Source organism: Pongo pygmaeus, chromosome 2 (assembly GCF_028885625.2).
Source record: "Pongo pygmaeus isolate AG05252 chromosome 2, NHGRI_mPonPyg2-v2.0_pri, whole genome shotgun sequence".
Taxonomy (NCBI): domain Eukaryota; kingdom Metazoa; phylum Chordata; class Mammalia; order Primates; family Hominidae; genus Pongo; species Pongo pygmaeus.
The window spans coordinates 106834820-106857775 of NC_085930.1; the positions used below are offsets into that span (position 1 = coordinate 106834820).

Below are 22956 nucleotides of genomic sequence, written 5' to 3' on the forward strand. Positions count from 1 at the left end.
TAGGGTTTAGTAGTGTGTCAGGAGTTGCTTTTCAAATAATGTACAGTTTCTTTGCTGCAGATGGTATGATCTTGCGCCAGAACTGAGAGATCTATACTGTGACTCTCTAGGTATGACATATCAGAGACTCTTTACAGCATTTTAATTAACCATGGGAAACTCTAGCACCATGTTATTTGCCAGGTCATATACCCCAAGTGACAAGGCTGCTTATACCACAGCCTGACTCCATCTCTTGACAGGAGGAACTGCAAAGTATTGTGGTCATTTTTGCAGTCTGTCACAGAGGTCTTTATGTATTAAATGACACCTTTTGTTATTCCTGTGTAAATAAACTGCTTGAATAATAAAAAAACTATTGAATTAATGGTATGGAATCAGAAAATTGCTAAGCAACTCATTTGGTCAAATTTGCCCTAATGGAAGGAACTTTACCACAAGGGGGGTCTGTAAAAGCAAAAACCAACACTCTACCTTACTTCTAATGCCCAAGTATTTTCCCATGGCATAGTCGGGGGATTGATTCCAGAAATAAACCAAAATGTAACAGGGGCATCCTATCTAGTTGTGATACCAAAGTAATAAAACTGTCAATATTCCTGCAAACCTAGACTTCAAAACAAAACAAAAATGATTTTATCTTTTAATTTTACTCTGCTGATGTCTCAATATATGTCATAACCTTTGTGAACATGATGGTCATGTGAGAAAGTTGCTGTGTTCTCAGTTTGAACAGACTCGTTTAAGCCTGGTGATCTTGGTAATTTTGTGACATTTTTCCTTTAAATGCTCACTGTGTAAGTTTGATGAATCAATTCTTCTGAGGTCTGACTTTCTTGCACCCTACAAAGAAACTTCTTTATTTTCTAAATGCATTTATTTCTGAATCCTCCTTTGTCACTCTTATTGGCCATTTGGATTTCCTCTTTTGTGCAGCGCCTTCAAGGTGTCTGCCATATTGCGAGTGATTTTCAGTTCTTTTGATATTCTGGATACTGGTTTTTCGTTGGTTATGTGTGTTGCAAATATCTCCCCCCCATCATATGGCTTTTAATTTTTTCCACAAATTTTTATGGTGCCTTTTGATGAACAGTGGTTCTTAATTTAAAGGTGTCACATTTATTAATCTTTCTTCACGGTCAGTGTTTTTTGTATCTTGTATAAGAAATAATTCTCTACTCCATGGTCATGAAGATACTTCCTTATAACCAGCGTCTTATTGATGAGAATTTATGTTTTTTTAAATGATGTTTTGCTATTACAAACAGTTGCTGCAGGGCCTTGTTATATATATTTTGGCATACTTGGCATGTTTTCTGAAAGGATATCTATATAGAATAAACTGCCATCAGAGAAATTACTAGGTAGGATGATATTTTAAATGTTGATAGTCACTAAAAAATTGGCTTTCAAAACATATCATACATATCTTTCATTCAAGATACTTATCACTCTGTATTACAACTATTGGTCAATCTGTTCATCCACCTATGAAGAGGTAATCATAGCTTCCCATATGGTTCTGGATGCTGAAAAAAACAAAGCAAGTCTGTTCTTTAACACCATTGTAATTGGGTTGAATTTATCAACTGCAAGGGAGAAAAACAGGAGAGATTGTGAAAAATGTTGTCTGGACATGGACTGCAGCAAAGGATGTTTCTCCTTCAAGGAAATAATTTACAATTATTTCAAAAGAAGTATTCTAATACATTTTGAGATAAACAAAGGTTGGATCAGTACACCTAAAGATGACTAGAAAAGATGGCAAATTGGACTCCGATGTTGATTATTTTAGCTTTTTTAGATTTTTAACAGAATATATTTCTAACAGAATATATTGTTACATGAAAAAATGGGCTCCAAAATATGTGCCCAATTATGAAGATAATGAGATTTCCCTCTTCATTTTGCTTGTTTTTTCTTATTTTTCTACAATGAAAATAACTTGTCTTCATAATGATAATGTATTGCTAATATTTATATCAGATAGGCTAATTGACTTTAAAAGTAAAGATTCTGGGGTCAAGATTAGACAATAGCAATACTATATATGAACTTTTATCTTTATTTCTTTTGTTTTATTTTGAGACAGGGTCTCACTTTGTTGCCCAGGCTAGAGTGCAGTGGTGAAATCATGGCTCACTGCAACCTCGACAACCCAGGCTGAGGTGATCCCCCTACCTCAGCCTCCTGAGAAGCTGGGACTACAGGTGTGTAGCACCATGCCTGGCTAGTTTTTATTTTTTCGTAAAGAATGGGTCTTGCTATGTTGCCCATGTTGGTCTTGAATTCCTGGCTCCAGCCATCCACCCATATCAGCTTCCCAAAGTGTTGGGATTACAGGTGTGAAACACCGTGCCTGGCCAAATTTTTATCCTATTAAAGCTTTATGATTGAGTGTGTTGTTTTTTAAATTAAGCCTAAAATTTTTTTGAGATAACTTATGAAATTGAATAGATTCACATGCAATTGTAAGAAATAATAATAGAGATCCTCTATACCATTTACCCAGTTCCTGCAGTGGTAACATCCTGAGAAACGGTAGTACCACATCACCAGGATATTGACATTGATACAATCCATCTATCTTCCTCAGATTTCTCCAGTTTTACTTGTGCTAATTTATGAGGGTGTACAAGTCAGGATGTATGTATAATTCTATCCAATTTAATCATATGTGTAAGTATCTACCACCATAGTCAAGACACAAAACAATTTCATTACCAGAGTATTCCTTGTATTGCCTTTTCAAAACCATGCCTACCTCCCTAACTCTGGACAATCACTAATCCACTTTTCATTTCTCAAATTTTATCTCTTCAAAAATGTTATATAAATGGAACTATACAGCATGCAACCTTTTGGGATTGGTTTTTTTGATTCAGCATTATTCCCTGGAAATTCATTCAAGTTGTTGCCTCTATTGATATTTTATTCTATCTTTTGCTGAGTAGTATTCTGTGGTATGAATGTACCACAATTTGTTTAACTATTCACCCACTGAAGGACATTTGGGTTTGTATTCATTTCCTATTACAGCTGTAATAATTTACCATAAATGTAGTGGCTTGAAACAACCCAAATGTATTATCTTGTAGTTTAGAGGTTAGAAGTCCTAAAATCAAGGTGTTGGCCAGCTGTCTTCCTTCTGCAGGCTCTAGGGGAATATCTGTTTCTTTGCCATTTCCAGTTTCTAAAGGCTGCTGCATTCCTAGGCTTGTGGCCCCTTCTTTAACCTTTGAAGTCAGCAGTATAGCATCTTCAAAACTCTCTCTCTGACCTCTGCTTCTGACATCACATCTCTCTCTCTGACTTTGACTCTCTTTCCTCCCTCTAGGATACTTGGTATTACATTGGGCCCACCAGGATAATCCAGAATAATCTCCTGTCTCAATATGCTTAATTTAGTCACATTTTGTTCGCCATGTACGGTGAAATATTCACAGGTTCCAGGGATTAGAATGTGCCCATTTTTGGGAGGCCATTATTCTGTTCATTACAGGATTGTTTCCAGATATTGGCTATATGAGTACAGATACTATAAACATTTATACAGCTTTGTGTGTGTGAACATCTTTATTTCTCTGGGATGAATACCCAGGAGTATAAGTACTGGGTTGTATAGTAATTGCTTATTTTGTTGTATAAGAAACTGCCAATCTGTTTTCCAGAGTGGCTGTAATAGTTTACATTCCCACCACAATTTATGAGTGATCCAATATCTCTGCATCCATGTCAGCATTTGATGTTGTCACTATTATTTATTTTAGCCAGTCTGATGGGTGTGTAGTGATATCTCATTGTGATTTTAATTTCCATTTTGTTATTGACTCATGATGTTGTTGACAGCTGTTGTGATACTTTCGTTATTGTCTTCTTAGTTTAAAAAAATTTAAATAAGAGATGCATAGCAAAGGAGATGGAGCATAGAGTAATTTATTGTAAAGGGAAAATAATATTTTGAAAGTTAAGTGCAGAATAGACAGTACACCCTGAGAGAGAGAGGATTCAGAGTGGTATACTTATGAGGATGGACAGCGAAGACTGGCACTAGGGAGACTCTCTTTATGGGAGTCTTACATGGTTATTTATAAGGAGTGGGAAGAAGTGTTATTAGTAAGCTTGTTCTGGGTGGTCCTCTGGGTGCACATGCACAGTAGCTGTGCATGCTTGTTCATATGTCGCATATCTCATCAGCATCTGAAATCTCCACCCAGGGGTGTGCTTTTCACTATGATAATGAAAAAAGGGTCATTTTGAGAAAAGGTAAAATCGAAGTGCGCATGCTCTCTACAGGGGAAATTTCTTACTGAAGATAGCTTTGCTTGAATGAGCTCAATTACAATGCGAATGCTGTGGCTTACTGCGTTAATTGTGGAACGGTCACCACAGCTGCTGTGTCCTGAGGACATGGTCTATCTATCCTGCCTTAATGTTGAACATCTTTTCATGTGGGTGTTGATTTTCTTTTTTCTTTTCTTTTTTTTTTTTTAGAAGAAATACGGACTTTAATGAAGAGTTTTCCCTTTGGTATAAGTGAGACCCGTGGAAACATCCAAACAACAGCAAAAGGAGGCCAAGATGAAAACGGTCAACTCTCCCTTATCCACAAGGCCAAAAGAGGGGGGCCGGCTTGCTGTGGTGTGGCCACCCCGGGCCTAGGCTGGGCCAGGCCTGTAGAAGGTACTCAGGAACTGCAGGTTTTGCGTTTTCCCTCCATGAAACTGACAGGCATTCGGGCTGACTTCGGCCTCTCAGTCTCGCGGTAAGAGACCCAAGTTTTTCTAGTCCTAGATGGAAATAAATTTCATCTGCCTCAGGTCTCTGGTATAAAAGGTGCAATCCCAGTTACCTCACAGGCCTGGGCGAGGAAAATGCCAAGAGCTGTAAAAGGGCTTGGAAAAGTAAAAAAGGTGATGTATAAATGTAATAATTGATTATCATTTTGTGCTCAAGAATAAGCCATGGAACACAAAATAGGAAAGTAAGTCTACAGCCCTAAAATATATGCATATAAAACTTTAAAAGAATGCAGTTCCAACTCTATAGATGGTATTTGGGGATTGTCTACTGCTTTAGAGTCTCAATGCCCCTTTTCTCACGTGGGTGTTGATTTCCCAAAAGGTAGCAGTGTCGTCTCTAATGTGGGTGTTGATTTTCAAAAAGGTAGCAGTATTGTCTCTAACGCAGTGGTTAGTAATGTTAAGTGCAACATGCATGTTAAAGAGTTTTAATTTTTATTGCAAACAAGTAAGGGAAGGTGACTCTAAAGCCCTGGCTGGAGGAAGCTCTGCCGTAGAGTAGTGGTCGCATCTTTGTGTGAACAAAGGGCTAGACAGCTGCCACTCTGAGGCGAGGGCCCTAGGCCAGGAGACGCTGAGTGCCTGGGTGGCGCCCGATGAGGTGGAGGGCCCTGAGTCCACCGAGAGCTGCGAAGAGAGAGAGGACTCATCTGAGTCAGGACTGCACGGCGCGGCCCCGCCCAGGCCCCGCCCCTCGGACGGCCCTGTGGCCCCGCCCCGCCCCCTCGTCCCTCGAGGGCGCTCCAAGTTCCCGCCAGGACCCATGGCAGGCGTGGAAACCGCTGCGAGGCGGCACCACGACGTAGGCTGAGGTCGCCGGCAGTATCCATGGCGTCCCAGGGCGGCAGCTCCCTGGAGCTCCTGGCCTGGTTCTTGCTTCTGCAGCCATGGCTCGAAGAGGCCCAGGCAGGCAGGGTGGGTGCGCAGGGAGGCGTAGCACTGCTCTTCCCCTCCGCTCTCCCCTCAGGGCCAGGTGGCCAGGACGCCGGAGCGAGCGGATGGGAGCCGCCACCTGTAGGGGCTCCAGGATCCCCAGCGGCCCGCCAGTCCAGGGGGAACGCAGTGCTCCCCGCGTCGGTGTTACTTCCCTCAGGTGAGTCTGATTCTTACCAGGCTCTGGCAATCCCACACACACTATCTTCAACATGGACCAAAGGGACAGACAGTAGCATTAAACGTCAGGTGACGCTTCCGGGCCATGCTCAGCCGCAGAGAACTGGCCTGGTTTGAAGGGGAAGGGACCTGCCCTAGAGGAGGAGGGGCTCAGGGGACACGATCTGTCCAGGGGCGGGGCGGCTCCCTGAGACCTGGGAGGACACAGCCATTTTCCGAAGAGCCTCAGGAAATGCAGGCCTTGCTTTGAGGGTTCTGAGGCGCATTTGGCTCTGGTGAAGGTGCTGCAGCAGTGTTACTCTTAGTTCCTTCCTTTCATTGACCTGCCCCAGCCTGTGGCCAGCGGACTTCAAGGATAATTGGAGGACTGCCGGCCCCAGACAGGAAGTGGCCCTGGCAGGTGAGCCTGCAGACCAGCAACAGACACATCTGCGGAGGCTCCCTTATCGCCAGGCGCTGGGTGCTCACTGCCGCTCACTGCTTCTCTGGGTGAGTGTTTGGGGCTCAGAGCTTGGGCCCTGATCAGGCTGTGGGACCTGGAGCCAGTCTGTCCCCCTCCCTGAACTTCCTCTTCCTCATCTGTAAAAGAGGGTGACAGCCCCATAGTTTTTATCCAGTCTGGGTGAGACCTGACGATTTGCATTTCTAACAAGTTTCTGGGTGCTGCTGCTGCCACGGCTGATCTGGGACCACCGGCTAAAGTGGTCAGGGGTCCTGGAGGGATGTGGCTTGGAGAGAGGGAGGTAGCTGCTGGCTGGCATAGGAAGATGGCACCAGGCGGGAAGCACCTGGAAGGTGTGGAAACAGAGTGTAGACCCTGGAGGATCTTCCTGCAGCCATCTGGAATACACAGTGAAGCTAGGAGACACAAATGTGCATCATTGCTCCAAAACGGCACTTGTGGTCCCAGTTCGTGACATCGTTATCCACCGATATTTTACGTCTCCTGGAATAATTGAAAATGACATTGCCCTTGCTCTGCTTGACTTCCCTGTGAATTACTCCACGCACATCCAGCCTGTGTGCCTCCCTGAACAGGCTTTCATGGTGCAAGCTGGTATGAAGTGCTGGGTGACCGGATGGGGCAACGTAAATGAAACAGGTGAGACTATGAAGCAAGACTACAGCAGCCCCAGACCAGGGAAAATGTTGCTTGGTGCCCTGAGGTTGATCTACAAGCTAAAGGGAGGGACAGGGGGGCAGATTTTTTTAGTAAGTCAGGGAGGAGGGTGCAGTAGATGCTGCCAGGGAATAATTTTAACAACTGGTCTATGAAATTATTTTGGTTTGTCAGGACCTGGGGGTTTGGGTGCCAGGCATGATGGGTTCTCTCTAGGGTGGATTTTACCTCTGGGGGTGATGAGCTAGCTGTCTGCCCTTTTAAGCTGTCCCTCCCTGGAAGTACCTGCCTTGGTAGATAGGGAGCTTCCTGTGTGTGAGAAGAGGCCAGAGACCTTTCAGAGAGGTGTAGGGCCTCCTATCCTTGGGGAGAGGCTGGATTTGGTACCTTTGGGGCATTACCTGTCTGACAGTCTGTGATCCTGCTCTAGAAAGTATAGATGCTTTACTGATGTACAGGATACTGTGTCACTATTAGTACTACTATTCAGAGTGACAGATGCTTGGTTTTGGTTTCTCAGAGTGGTAACGCCTTGCCTTCCCTTTCCTGTCTGTTCTTATTTCTCCTGTTTTGGTTTGGATCTTATGTCCTTATCTCCCCATGTCAACATTGGGCCTCATATCTTCCTTTGTCAAATGGGACAATATCCAATGCCTAAGAAGGTGTCTGTGTGTGAACACATGGTATTGAGACCCAGAGTGGGTATGGGGTTCTCCTGTCCTGTCCCACTTATACACACCCACTCAGTTGTAAATTGTCTCTCTGTAGATTCATCAGAAAATATAGTAACTGAGCTTCAGGAGGCTGAGCTAAGCATTATGCTTCATGAGAAATGTAATGAGGTGCTCAAGGAAAAGATAAGAATGAGGAGTGAAATGGTCAAGAAAGGGACCATCTGTGGCTATAATGACCAAGGGAAGGATGCCTGTCAGGTCAGTTCATGGGCCTCTTGCTGCCTTAGCATTGCAGTTGTCTCCTCAAAGCTTCCTCATCCCCAGCCAGTAGGACCTGGGTTATCTCCTAGCACCTCCGTTTACCCTTATTCATGGTAATGGGACGTGAGGACAAGCCACCAAGGCTTTCCTGGGCAGCCTACCTGATCCTTCAAAAGAGAGCAGCTGACACAGCCTGGAGTGGGAGGAGGGGTGAATCAGGCAGGTCCCGCCAACAATACATGTTCCATGTTTTGAGCCCCTTCTGTGTGACAGGCAGTGTACTCAGGTAAGCACTTGACTCGTATTGTCTCAGAGTAGGCACGATTTCATTAGGTATATTCCGTTTTTTGGAACACGCCTTTTTAGTAGGTACATGATTTTGGTTTATTGGAAATTGTCAATTCTCAGATCTCATATTGACAGATACCTAAGGCTAGGAGGGTCTTAGGGGTTCCTGGGGAAGCCCGCTGAGTGCCTAGCTCTGCAGCGCATTGCAGTGCAATTAGCCTGCTCTGATGTGGATCCTATTTCTTTCCTACAGTGACTGTCTTTCTTTTTCCAGGGAGATTCTGGGGGGCCCCTGGTCTGTGAATTAAATGGCACATGGGTCCAGGTGGGGATTGTGAGCTGGGGCGTTGGCTGCGGTCGCAAAGGATACCCTGGAGTTTACACAGAAGTTAATTTCTACAAGAAATGGATTATTGATCACCTGAGACAAGCTTCCTGTTTGAATTCAGCAGACTTCGTCGTCCTAGTCTTGTGTCTGGTGATGCCCCTGGGCATCCTGGTGACCCCGTGATCAGACCCCATTCCACTCTTCTGCTGTTTCTGAGTCTCACACTTAGGTGTCTCCTCTGACCAACTTCCCACTCCTTCTCAATGCCCTTTCTGCAAATCCCAGTTGGAATCAACGGGCCCTCTGGAGATCCGTACAATAGAGCATGGCAGGGAGACTGGGGCCTGGAAAGTGCCCCTGCCTGGTGCTCTGGTCACTTGCCTCAGCCATGCCTGCACCAGGGCTGTGCTCTGGCTGGTGGGAAGGAGAGTGTGAACCGATTCCAGCTAGAGGGCCAGCTGCCCTGCCAGGTGGGCCACAGTGACTCATCAATATCTGGAGGAACATCTATCAAAGAAGAGACATCATCAACGGTGAAGCAAGTGTTAGACGTGGTTCTGGTTTCAGGGCTCCCACCTGAGACTTTGTGAAACCAGCCAGCTGGGTGATTGCTCAGAGAGAGTGAAGGAGGCATTACCAGGTCCCTGCAGACGTGTGAGGCCTGGGACTTCCACTCTGGCTCAGTTGTCTGGGGCTGGGAGAAGTTCCCCTGCAGCCCAGTGTGGATCCATCTGTGAGTGGATAGCCTCTGCCACACCAGCTCTCTTGGGGCAACCCATTCTTGCACCTCTTTCCTCAGTGCCCTAGTGGCCACTTTCAGGGACACTACAAATTGTATTGAGTCTGTTATGGGGTGTGGAGTTTTCGGAAATCAACTAAATAAATATTTGGAGAGTCTCCTGTGTTTCTGAAGCTCTGCTCACTGGGGTGTGAGGTTGTATATAACATACTCTGTAAAGAATTGGCTTCCCATTTATTAGGAAGATATTCATGGTTTTTATTAAACTCTGGCAGAGCCAGGGATGAGGAGCTTGTCTGCCCTCATTTAAGTCTGACAGGTGGCTTTTCCCAGTGGGTCCTGCTGCCTGTTTTTTTTTTTTTTTTTTTTTTTTTTTGCCATCAGCATCTCTGTAGCTGGGAGTGTGGTACTTGAGTTTAACAAACCCTGCATCAGGAGTGGGGCATCAAGAGGGACAGAGACTGGAGTGTGGCACACTCAGACACCTTCCCGCTTCTCCTTGCTGCCCTATAACAAGTGTGCCTTGAGGAGACAAAATGGACTATGGGCTGGTCCTTGAGCCCAAAGAGCTGAGTACCCACAGGGAGGAGGGTGGGAAGGAAGAGCTCATTCTCTCTTTGTACGTGTATGTGTGTGTGTGTTTGTGTGTGCATGCAGGAGAGGGGGGGGGAGAGAGAGAGAGAGGAGAGAGGGGGAGGGGGAAAGCGGGAGAGAGAGAGAGAGAGAGAGAAGGGGGAGGGGAGAGAGAGAGAGAAAACCTGCTGCCTGAGGGAGCTGGGGCTTAGTGAGTGAAAACACTCTGCTTTTCAAACTCTACATGGTTACAGCTAAACCCTGCAAGTCTTAGGTCATGACCTACAGAAATGCCCATGAAGAAGAGTTGGATGCCCAAGACTTGCCACATATTTCTGTTACTTGCAGCTTTCTTTCAGAACAGACTGACTGACCTTTTTCCATGTTCCATCTGCGGGGAATGCCAGTATGGCTTCCCATTTCCTTCTTTCTTCTTCCTCATCAGTTCAGCCCCAATATAAGCATTCCTCCTTTCCACAAACCACTCCTGTGGACTCTGCTGGGCTGTGTAATGTAATGTGCCTTCTTCTGGGCTCCCTGGACTCTGCAGTCTCTGTGCCTGTTAATTTCTCTGTTTCCACTGGTTGACATTTTGTTCCTCATGGCCATGGGACTCTGTCTAATCTTTCCTTATCGTCCATCCTCCAGTTCCAGGCATGGAACAGAGCAGGAGTTTAGGAACTATTTGGTGAGTGAGTGAGTGAATGAATAGATAATTAGGTGCTCATATATCCTCTATTGCCTTACTTTTTTCTGTCTCTGACCTTTCACCACATTGCTTTGTCCTCCTTTTGCTTTCCAGGTTGCCTTCGTGGAGGGGGAAAAAACACAACTGGGTAGGCAAGGGTTACAGCCTCTGCAGTGGGGAAAGTCCCAGGCTCCAGGAAGTTTATGGTTCTGGATGGGGTACCCTTTGGTCTGCCAATATTAGAGCATGTTTCTTGCTATAGGAGAATAGAAATTCCATTCAAGCATCTTGGCTACTGAGGAATAGCCTCTGGTTACCAGAAAAGATGGGCATGACCCCCCAGGGAACAAAACATCAAGTGCCAAGTAAACGTTAGTCGATTTTACTCTTTCCAACAAAACTTTTGAATTATCTTTTATGAATGAGGCACTGGCCTTCATCCACAGATAAGATGTAGATGGCAGTTGGGGGATAGAGGTGGTCATTAGGAGGACTCCTAGGTAAGGAGCTTGGTGGCTGGGTAGAACCTGAAAGAGATAGATGACACAGGGAGAGGAGTTGTTGACTGGCAGGCAATCAGTTTTACTAAAAATGCCAGACTTGAACAAAAAGGAAATAAAAACAAACAACAAAATTCCCTATGGGTTTCTAGTCATAAGGGGCAAGTGACATAGGGCGCAATAAGCATTTTTAGTGGTCTTGAAATACCATTTGCCGGCTAGGCACGGTGGCTCATGCCTGTAATCCCAGCACTTTGGGAGGCCGAGGTGGGTGGATCACCTGAGGTCAGGAGTTTGAGACCAACCTGGCCAACGTGGTGAAACCCCGTCTCTACTAAAAATACAAAAAAATTAGCCAGGCATGGTGGCAGGTGCCTGTAATTCCAGCTACTTGGGAGGCTGAGGCATGAGAATCGCTTGAACCTGGGAGGCAGAGGTTGTAGTGAGCCGAGACCGCTCCATTGCACTCCAGCCTGGGCCACAAGAACAAAATTCCATCCCCCCCTAAAAACAACAACAACAACAACAACAACAAAAAGAAATACTGTTTGCAACCAAAAGAAACCAGGGCTTCTTGGAGAAATGGCTTGAAAAATTTACAGGTATGAAACAGGAAATGTATAAAATAAGCCTGAAATTTCTTGTCATACCAGATAGCAAGGAAGCTATCATGTCAACAGGACTCAGAACCAATCAGAAGAGGCACCCTGTGTTCTGACATGTGATGCTCCTGCTAGATCCCATTGCAGAGAAATCAGAGCCATCCCTCAGCTTCTGAAGATACTGATTCACAGCTGCACCCCTCACAAAATGAGCACTCAGCCACAGGGAACTGATTCCCTCAAGATTAAGTCTCTTCACAGGGGTATCCCATAGCAAATAATTGCTATGCAGAGATATAAAGGCCCAGTCTTCTTCCCTCAATTTGGGACAACTTGGAAAGGCCTCTTGTAGGATCAGCTGAGATGTCAGTTGCAACTGCCTTCTGTGAGCAGCTTCTCCTATGAGCACTCCTCAACAAACCATTGGACAGAATTCTCTCTCAGAGCCTATGTTCAGGGAACCCAATCTGAGTCACTCTGCCTGGCAAAAGATGTCTTTGTGTGTTTCAGGATTCTATTGCTGTGTAACAATCACCCCAAACTCAGTGGCCTAAAACAACACATTGTATTATGGTCAATTCTCATTATTCAAGCATTCGTACCTGCAAATTCACCTACTTGCTGAAATTTATTTTAACCCCCAAATCAGTACTCGGAGTGATTTGTGGACATGCACAGGGCAGTGGAAAAATTTGAGTTTTCTGATGCCTAAGTTCCTAGCTGAGGCTGTACAATGTGCTATTTTGTCTGCTTTCATCTCTCTTACTGTAAACAAGTATCTTTTTTGTCATCTCTTAACTGTCACTTTTAAAAAAACATTTTTGTGCTTGTTGTTGGTGATTTTGCTGTTTAAAAGGGCCCTAGGGCCAGGTGCGGTGGCTCACACCTGTAATCCCAGCACTTTGAGAAGCCAAGGCGGGCAGATCATAAGGTCAGGAGTTCGAGACCAGCCTGCCCAACATGGTGAAACCCGGTCTCTACTAAAAATACAAAAATTAGCTGGGCATGGTGGCGCATGCTTGTAATCCTAGCTACTCAGGAGGCTGAGGCAGGAGAATTGCTTGAACCTGGGAGGCGGAGGTTACAGTGAGCTGTGATCATGCCACTACACTCCAGCCTGGGCGATGGAGCAAGACTCCATCTCAAAATAAATAAATAAATAAAAGGACCCCAAGAGTACTGCTGAAATGCTGGTTAATGCTCCTAAGTGCAATAAGGCTGTGATGTGCCTTTCGGAGGAAAAATAGGTGTGTTAGATAAGCTTTGCTTAGGCATGCATAGTTCTGTTGCCTGGGAGTTCAACCAGTCAAGAGTGTACTAAAGGAGGTGTCTTTAAAGGAACGTACATAAAACAAGGTTATATGTTGACTGGTTGATGAGTCTATTTTGACTAGAGGCTCGCAGGAATCTAACTCTACATTTCCTCTAGGAGCAATGGTTCAGTATTCACTCATTCAGTCCTCATGATGACTTTATAAAACATAACTTCTGTGAATAACGAGATTCAATTGTATTTCTCATAATTTTGTAGAATAGTTGGCAGTTCTGCTGGTCTAGTCTGAACTAATTCCTGTAGTTACACTTCAAGCATGGCGGGGATGTCCCAAGATGCGCTCAAATGGTGAGTGGTTATATGGGAATATAGGTAGGGGTGCCCTAACTTTTCCTCCAAAGGCCTTTCATCCTCCTGTAGATTAGATCAGGTGGACTCAGGACAGTGCTCCAAGTGGGTGAAAGCAGAAATTGCCAGGCCTCTTTATGCCTAGATTCAGAAGTTGTAAAACTGAATTTCTACCACATTCTGTTGGTCAGAGCATGTCACAAGGCCAGTTCAGTTTAAATGAGGATGGAGAACTTAATTTCATTTCTTGATGGGAGAATATGCAAAATATTGTGTCCATATTTTCTAATCTACCACAGTAAGCATAACAATTACAATGCATAAAAACTCATAAAATATGTTAAAATCCAAAATCTTCATAAAACTTTTCGACCTCAAAAAGAGAAATGATACCATTAGATTACTATTTTTCAGCCTTCAGTGAATTAGTAGATCCAGGCAAAAATAATCGACAGCTGATAACATCAGAAAATGAGCCCATCCAGACATTGTGTGTCTCCAAGTGAAAGAATGTAACACCTACTATGTTGACAAAGGGATTGAACCTGAGACTAGCTGCTGATTTACAGGAAATACAGAAGACAGAAGAACATGTTGAACCACACCATGAAGGCAATTAACAAAGTCCAGACTGTGGGAGACTCTACAGGTCAGGCAGCCCAGATTCTTCAACAGATGAACTGTAAGGCAATACAGGGGAAAATTACAAGTGAAGAGTGTCTCTAAAGACATATCAAATACGAAACAGTCATAGCAAGACAAAAGTGTAGTGTTCAGGAAAACACATTTGGGTGATAAAATTATAAAGAAACACAAGGAAAGAATTACATAAAAGTCAGATTAATGGGTTATATTTGAGAGACAGAGGCAATTGTGTTATGGAAGGCACAAGGAAGGGCTTCAAGCATGACTGGCATAGCTCTATTTCTTGACCAAAATTGCAGTAACAAGTATGGCCCCCTTATGATGATTACTTAAATGAAATGGTTTTTATGTATCATTTTTTTTAACCATGTGAAAGGTAAAAGGAAAGTGGTGGAACTCATCTTTAAAACTGCTATTGTGTGAAGCTTTGTGGGGATGGGTTGGGGGAGACTTTTATTATTTATTTATTTCATGGTTATTGGTCTTCAGGTTGTCAATCTCTTCTTGTGTTATTATTGATGTTTTAATATTTTTCTAGAAATATATTTAATCTAGATTTTCAAATTTTTGGCATACATTTTTTAAAAAAAGAAAACAGCTTTATTGAAGTATGATTGACATACAATAAACTGCATTTATTTAAAATGTACAATTTGATAAGTTGTGATATATGGATACACATCTGCAGCTATTACCGTAATCATGAAAGTGAACATTTCCCCCAAAAGTTTCTTTGTTAGCCTTGGTAATCCCTCTTTCCCAGCCCTTCTGGTTGCTCCTCTGTCCTCAACTGGTGATCTGCTTTCAGTCGCTATTCATTAGTTTGTAATTCCTAGGATTTTATGTAAAGGGGAAACATAGAGTATTCTTTTTCAGGGGGGTCTGGCCTCTTTCACACAGCACAATTATTTTGAAATTTATCCACAGTCGCAGTGTGTATCAATATGTTATTTTTATTGACGAGTAGTATTTCATTGTATGGATATACCACAGTTTGTTTACCCATTCATCTATTGATGGACATGTGGGTTGTTTCCAGGTTTAACTATTACAAATTAAGCTACTATGATCATTTATGTACAAGTATCTGTTTTTTAATTATTTTATACTACTCTAGTTTATTAAATAAATGAAACAAGGTTTATGCCACGTTTCAACAATGTTTAAATAAAGAGCTTGAAATATAAAGGCTTATGAAAACTTCATACTCTTTATATAATGTATACTATTTCTAGCACGTGCATAAATATGGAGGACAGGAGTCATTCTTTATATTACGAATCAGCAACAGTAAGCATCAATGATTATGCAAATCTGCAAGCAAGCAAGCAAACAAACAAACAAAAACTATTGGTTATAAAAACTAGAAATCCTTTTGCCATATTTAAGCAATATCCAAAGGTGGGGAGGGAGTTATAGGCACAGCCCTGAAAACAAGGGGACCAAGTCTCCCAATTACTTAAGTTCTGTCTTGGTTAGAAGCTTCAACAACTGCATTAGCTCTTTCAAGAAACAGAAAAAGCAAATCAAAACCCTGTCCTATAAGGCATTTAATAAATCTACACTGAAGAAATACTATACTTTTGTCTTAAATTGTGCTGAAGTTTGAATACCTTTTCCTCTTGGTATGAATATGTTGTGTACAAGTCTTTGCATGTACACTTACTCTCATTTCTCTTAGGTAAATAAATATGTGGGAGTGGAATGGATGAATCATAGAATAAGTGTATATTTACATTTTTAAGTAATTGCCAAACTTTTTTTCCAAGTGGTTGTACAATTTTAGGTTCGCAGCAGTGTACGAGAGTTCCATTTCCTGTACATCCTTGCCACTAGTTGGTATGGTCAGTCTTTCCCGTTTGTAGTCATTTGAATAAGTTTATAATGGTCTCATTGTGGTTCTAGTTAGCATTTTCCTAATGACTAATGATATGCCCCTTTTCTTGTGCTTATTTGCCTCTATATATTCTTTGGTGTGTTTGTTCAGATCTTTTGCCTATTTCTAAAAATTGGGGTTTAAATCTTTTTAAACTGAGCTTTGAGAGTTTATATATTCTGGATATAACTCATTTATCAGATTCATGGTTTGTAATTATTTTTTCCCAGTCTGTGACTTGCCATTTCATTACCATAGGAACATTTTAAGAAGGGTAGATGTTTGTAATTTTGATGAAGTCCAGTTTATCAATGTGATCTTGCCCAACCCAAGGTAAAAGATTTCGTTTATGCTTTCTTCTATATGTTTTATAGTTATTGGTTTTACATTTAGGTTTATGATGCATATTAAGTTAAACATTTTATATATCATGAGGAATGGATTGAAGTTTATTTATTTATTTATTTGCACATGAATATCTAAATGTTCCAGCACCATTTGTTGAAAATACTATCCTTTTGCCATTGAATTGTCTTTACACTTTTGTCAAAAAGTAGCTGTCCCTATATGTGTGGGTCTATTTCTGGACTCTTTCTCTATTCTATTCTATTTATCTATTTGTCAGTTTTTATGATAATACCACAACAACTTGATTACTGTAGCTTTATAATATGTCTTGAAGTGAGATGGTATTAGTCCTCCAACTGTGTTCTTTTTCAAAATTGCTTAAGTATTCTAGGTTCTTTGCATTTTCATATGAACCTCAGAATAAGTTTACTGATTTCTATGAAAAAAAGTATGCTGGAATTTTTACTGGGATTGCATTGGATCTGTAGTACATCAATTTGGGAAGAATTGACACTTTAACAATATTGATATTTTTCAACCCATGAACTTGATCTATCTCTTCGTTTATTTAGGTCTCATTTAATTTTTTTAAGCAATGTTTTGTAATTGTCTCTGTACTTCTTTAGAGGCATCCCACAAATTTTGATATGTTGTGGTTTCATTTTTACTCACTTAAAAATACTTCGTAATTTTCCCTTTGATTCTTTGACCCATCAGTTGTTTGGAATTGTGTTATATAGTTTCCAAATATTGGAGATTTCCCAAATATTATTCTGTTATTTATTTCAAATTTAATTCCACTGTGATGAGATGACAGATTTTTTATGAATTCACTCCAAATATGACCCTTCTTGGTAAAAGTTCTATGAAAACTTGAAAAGGATGTGTATTCTGCTGTTGAGTGGCATATTCTATAAATGTCACTTGTTGATAATATTGTTCAAATCTTCCCTTTCTCTACTGGCTTTTGTCTACCTGTTTTATCAATTATTGATAGAGGAGTCTTGAAATATCTGACTATAATTGTGGATTGGCTATTTCTTCTTCATCTTCTATCAGTTTTTGCTTCATGCATTTTTTTTTTTTTTGAGACGGAGTCTCCCTCTGTCGCCCAGGCTGGAGTGCAGTGGTGCAGTCTCGGCTCACTGCAAGCTCCGCCTCCCGGGTTCATGCCATTCTCCTGCCTCAGCCTCCTGAGTAGCTGGGACTACAGGTGCCCGCCACCGCACCCGGCTAATTTTTTGTATTTTTAGTAGAGACGGGGTTTCACCGTGGTCTCAATCTCCTGACCTCGTGATCCGCCTGCCTCGGCCTCCCAAAGTGCTGGGATTACAGGCTTGAGCCACTGCGCCCGGCTGCTTCATGCATTTTTTAAAATAAAAGCTTTACTTTGGAATAATTTTAGATTTACAGAAATGTTGCAAAGATAGTACAGGGAGGTTCCTGTATACTTCTCATCAGGTTTCCCTAATGTTAACAACTTATATTACCATGGTATGTTTGTCAAAACTAAGAAATCAACACTGGTACCTTAATATTAATTAAACTTCAGACTGTGTTCAGATTTTACTAGTTTTTCTCACAATGTTCTTTTTCTGTTCTAAGATCCAGTTCAGGATACACATGGTATTTAGTCACAATTCTTCCTCAGTCTCCTCTGGTCTTCTCAGTCCTACCTTATTTTGATGACTTTGACAGTTTTGAGGACTTCTGATGAAATATTTGGTAGAATGTCTTCAACTTGGGTTTGTCTGATTTTTAAAGAATATATATATACTGGTTATTTTTTGTTGGGCATTGTATTAGTCAGGATTCTCCAGAGAAACAGAACCAATAGGATATATTAAGTATATATAACAGGATACTTCTTATGGGAATTGGCTTGTACAATTATGGAGGTCAAGAAGTCCCATGAAATGCTATCTATAAGCTGGAGAACAGGAAAGCTGATGGTGTAATTTATTCAGAGTTCAAATGCCTGAGAACCTGGGGGTGATAAATAAGTTCTTATTCCAGTGGTGCATTGGAATAAGTCCTGGACTCTGAAGGCCAGAGACCAGGAGATCTGATGTCCAAAAGCAGGAGAAAATGGATGTCCCAGCTCAAGGAGACAGAGAGAGAATTTGCCCTTCCTCCACATTTTTGTTCTGTCTGAGCCCTAATTGGATTGGATGATGCCATTCACATTGGCGAGGGCAGATCTTTACTCAGTCTACTGATTCAAATACTGATCTCTTCCAAAAACACCATCAACAGAAATAATATTTCACCAGCTATGTGGATATCCCTTAATCCAGTCAAGCTGACACATACAATTTATCATCATAGGCATAAATTCTCAATTAAGATAGGAAAAGTTTCAATAACAACTGTATTCCTCAAGGAATGATGCCAGGGCAAAGAAAGTCACAGTAAGAAATGCAGTGTATGTCCTTTGCATTGGCTTCCACTTCAGTAGTACTTGTATAACCTTTCAAGTTTGAGCTCCTTGTAAGAAAGGCAGTAGTTGAAAAACATGTAAGCTGCCGACAGCATAGAAACCCTGAAAGTGCTCCCTTTCTTCACTTTGACATACTTGTAATACCAGTTGTGGCTGTATTGAAGTGCCCCAACAGTGCCTTTAGGGATGAAATCCCACATCAGTATCCAGCGTGTCATCCCTCTATTTTGACATCCATGAGTACAATTCTTTTCCTAAACTGGTAGAACTGACACCATCTTGGAGTCTTGGATGTCCACTGTCCTAATGTTTTTGTTATGATTAGCCTGGAGTTATGGGTTTTGGGGGAAAATACCACAGAGATGAAGTACCCTTCTTGTCACATCGTATCAGAGGTTACATCCTATCAGCATGGCATCACTGGTGATCTTAACTTTCGTCTTTGGTTAAGATTATATTTGCCAGGTTTCTGTACTTTAAAGTCACATTTCTACATATAAAAAAACTCTTTCAATATCCAATTCTTTGAAAGCAAGTTACTAAGTCTTGCCAACACTGAAGTGAGTGGGGAAATTAGACCTTTCAGCAGACAGAGCTAGGATATATATACTAACTCAAGTAAACACACATACATATTATCATTTCTGTATTTATCTATATACAGTCATGTGCTTCTTAATGATGGGGATACATTCTGAGGAATGCATCGTTAGGCAATTTAGTCATTGTGTAAGCATCATAGTGTACTTTCACAAACCTACTACACACCTAGGCTATCTGGTGTAGCCTATGGCTCCTAGGCTGCAAATCTGTGCAGCATATTACTGTACTGAATACTGTAGGCAATTATAACACAAGGGTAAATATTTGTATATTTAAACCTATCTAAATATAGAAAAGGTACAGTAAAATATGGTATAAAAGATAAAAAATGGAAAACCTGTATAGGGCACTTACCATGAGTGGAGCTTGCAGGACTGGAAGTTGCTATGGGTGAGTCAGTGAGTGAGTGGTTGGTGAATGTGAAGGCTGAGGACATTACTGTACACTCTTGTAGACTTTATAAACACTGTACATTTAGGCTATACTAAATATATAAAAATATTTTGTTCAATAATAAATTAACCATAGCTTACTCTAACTTTTTTTTTTCTTTTTTTGAGACAGGGTCTTGCTCTGTCATCCAGGCTGGAGTGCAGTGGTGCGATCTCGGCTCACTGCAACCACTGCCTACTGAGTTCAAGTGATTCTCCTGCCTCAGCCTCCCAAGTAGCTGGGATTACAGGCACCTGCCATCATGCCTGGCTAATTTTTCTATTTTTAGTAGAGACGGGGTCTCACCATGTTGGCCAGGCTGGTCTTGAACTCCTGACCTCAGGTGATCCGCCCACCTTGGCCTCCCAAAGTGCTGGGATTACAGGCATGAGCCACCGCGCCCGGCAAGCTTACTTAACTTTTTAACTTTGTACACTTTTAAATTTTTAAAAACTTGGTTCTTTTGTAATAACACTTAGCTTAAAACACAAACACATTGTACAGCTATACAAAAATATTTTCTTTCTTTACATCCTTATTCTACAAACTTTTTTCTATTTTAAAAATTATTCATTTACTTTAAATTTATTTTTATTTTTTATCTTTTTTGGACAGGGTCTTACTCTCTCACCCAGGCTGGAGTGCCATGGTGCCATCTCGGCTCACTGCAGCCTCTACCTCCCAGGCTCAAGCAATCCTCCCACCTCAGCCTCTCGATTATCTGGGACCACAGGTGCCGCCACTGTGCCCAGCTAACTTTTTTGTATTTTTTTGTACAGACAGGGTTTAGCCATGTTGCCCAGGCTGTTCTCAAACTCCTAGGCTTACGTGATCCACCCTCCTCAGCCTCCCAAAGTGTTGGACTATAGGCGTGAGCCACCACGCCTGGCTAATTTCTTTATTACTCTTTAAGCTGTTGTTGTTGTTGTTATTAAAAACTAAGACACAAACACACACATTAGCCTAGGTCTATGCAGGGTCAAGATCTTCAATATCACTGTCTTCTCCCTCCACATTTTGTTCCACTGGGGCAATAACACGCATGGAACCATCACCTATGATAACAATGCCTTCTTCTAGATACCTCCTGAAGGACCTAACTGAAACTGTTTTACAGTTAACTTAAAAAAAATAAGTAGAAGGAGTATGCTCTAAAATGATGATTAAAAGTATAGTATTGTAAATACATAGACCAGTAACATCATTGTTTATTATCATTATCAAGTATTATGTACTGTACATAATTGTATGAACTATATTTTTATATGACTGGCAGTGCAGTAGTTTTTTAAAAATTTTTATTTTTTATTATACTTTAATAATAAAGTATAATACATGTGCAGAACATGCAGGTTTGTTACATAGGTATACATGTGCCATGGTAGTTTGCTGCACCCATCAACTAGTCATCTAGATTAGGTATTTGTCCTAATGTTATCCCTCCCCTTGCCCCCAACCCCCGACAGGCCCTGGTGTGTGATGTTCCCTTCCTTGTGCCCATATTTCCTCATTGTTCAACTCCCACTTATGAGTGAGAACATACAGTGTTTGGTTTTCTCTTCCTGTGTTAGTTTGCTGAGAATGATGGTTTCCAGCTTCATCCATGTCCCTGCAAAGGACATGAACTCATCCTTTTTTATGGCTGCGTGGTATTCCATGGTGTATATGTGCCACATTTTCTTTATCCAGTCTATAATTGATGGGCATTTGGGTTGGTTCCAAGTCTTTGCTATTGTGAATAGTGCTGCAATAAACATATGTGTGCATGTGTCTTTACAGTAGAATGATTTATAATCCTTGGGGTATATACCCAGCAATGGGATTGCTGGGTCAAACCGTATTTCTGGTTCTAGATCCTTGAGGAATTGCCACACTGTCTTCCACAATGGTTGAACTAATTTACACTCCCACCAACAGTGTAAAAGTGTTCCTAATTCGCCACATCCTCTCCAGCATCTGTTGTTTCCTGACTTTTTAATGATCACCATTCTAACTGATGTGAGATGGTATCTCATTGTGGTTTTGATTTGCATTTCTCTAATGACCGGTGATGATGAGCTTTTTAAATATGTTTGTTGGCTGCATAAATGTCTTCTTTTGAAAAGTGTCTGTTCATATCCTTCACCCACTTTTTTGATGGGGTTGTTTGTTTTTTTCTTGTAAATTTGTTTAAGTTCCCTGTAGATTCTGGATATTAGCCCTTTGTTAGATGGATAGATTGCAAACATTTTCTCTCATTCTGTAGGTTGTCTGTTCACTCTGATGATAGTTTCTTTTGCTGTGCAGAAGCTCTTTAGTTTAATTAGATCCCATTTGTCAATTTTGGCTTTTGTTGCAATTGCTTTTGATGTTTTAATCATGAAATCTTTGCCCATGCCTATGTCCTGAATGGTATTGCCTAGGTTTTCTCCTAGAGTTTTTATCATTTTAGGTCTTACATTTAAGTTTGTAATCCATTTTGGGTTAATTTTTGTATAAAGTGTAAGCAAGGGGTGCAGTTTCAGCTTTTTGCATATGGCTTAGCCAGTTTTCCCAACACCATTTGTTAGATAGGGAATCCTTTCTCCATTGGTTGTTTTTGTCAGGTTTGTCAAAGTTCAGATGGTGTAGATGTGTGGCATTATTTCTGAGGCCTCTGTTCCTTTCCATTGGTCTATGTATCTGTTTTGGTACCAGTACCATGCTGTTTTGGTTACTATAGCCTTGTAGTATAGTTTGAAGTCAGGTGGTATGATGCCTCCAGCTTTGTTCTTTTTGCTTCGGATTGTCTTGGCTGTATGGGCTCTTTTTTGGTTCCATATGAAATTTAAAGTAGTTTTTTCTAATTCTGTGAAGAAGGTCATGGTAGCTTGATGGGAATAGCATTGAATCTATAAATTACTTTGGGCAGTGTGGCCATTTTTGTTATATTGATTCTTCCTATCCATGAGCATGGAATGTTTTTCCATTTGTTTGTGTCCTCTCTGATTTCCTTGAGCAGCGTTTTGTAGTTCTCATTGAAGAGGTCCTTCATATCCCTTGTAAGTTGTATTCCTAGGTATTTTATTTTCTCTGTAGCAATTGTGAATGGGAGTTCACTCATGATTTGGCTTTCTGTTTGTCTGTTATTGGTGTATAGGAATGCTTGTGATTTTTGCACATTAATTTTGTATCCTGAGATTTTGCTGAAGTTGCTTATCAGGTTAAGGAGTTTTGGGGCTGAGACAATAGGGTTTTCTAAATAGACAATCATGTCATCTGCAAACAGAGACAATTTGACTTCCTCTCTTCCTATTTGAATCACTTTATTTCTTTCTCTTGCCT

General features: G+C 41.5%; 1 protein-coding gene across 3 annotated transcripts in view; it reads left to right on the top strand.

Annotated features, from left to right (window-relative positions):
* Positions 1–9526, top strand: part of LOC129033402 (serine protease 44) — a 34359-nt gene extending 24833 nt beyond the window's left edge. For 2 of the 3 annotated variants that reach the window (XM_054481938.2, XM_054481939.1), the window contains 6 exons: positions 4495–4683; positions 5770–5895; positions 6248–6404; positions 6752–7017; positions 7804–7967; positions 8533–9526. In XM_054481938.2, coding sequence (XP_054337913.1) covers positions 4512–4683; positions 5770–5895; positions 6248–6404; positions 6752–7017; positions 7804–7967; positions 8533–8769 — 1122 coding nt within the window. In that variant the 5' untranslated portion in view covers positions 4495–4511 and the 3' untranslated portion in view covers positions 8770–9526. Of the gene's footprint in view, positions 1–4494; positions 5896–6247; positions 6405–6751; positions 7018–7803; positions 7968–8532 lie in introns of those variants that run through there. The other variant, XM_054481940.2, reaches the window with a different exon arrangement.
* The last annotated feature ends 13430 nt before the right edge of the window (positions 9527–22956 follow it).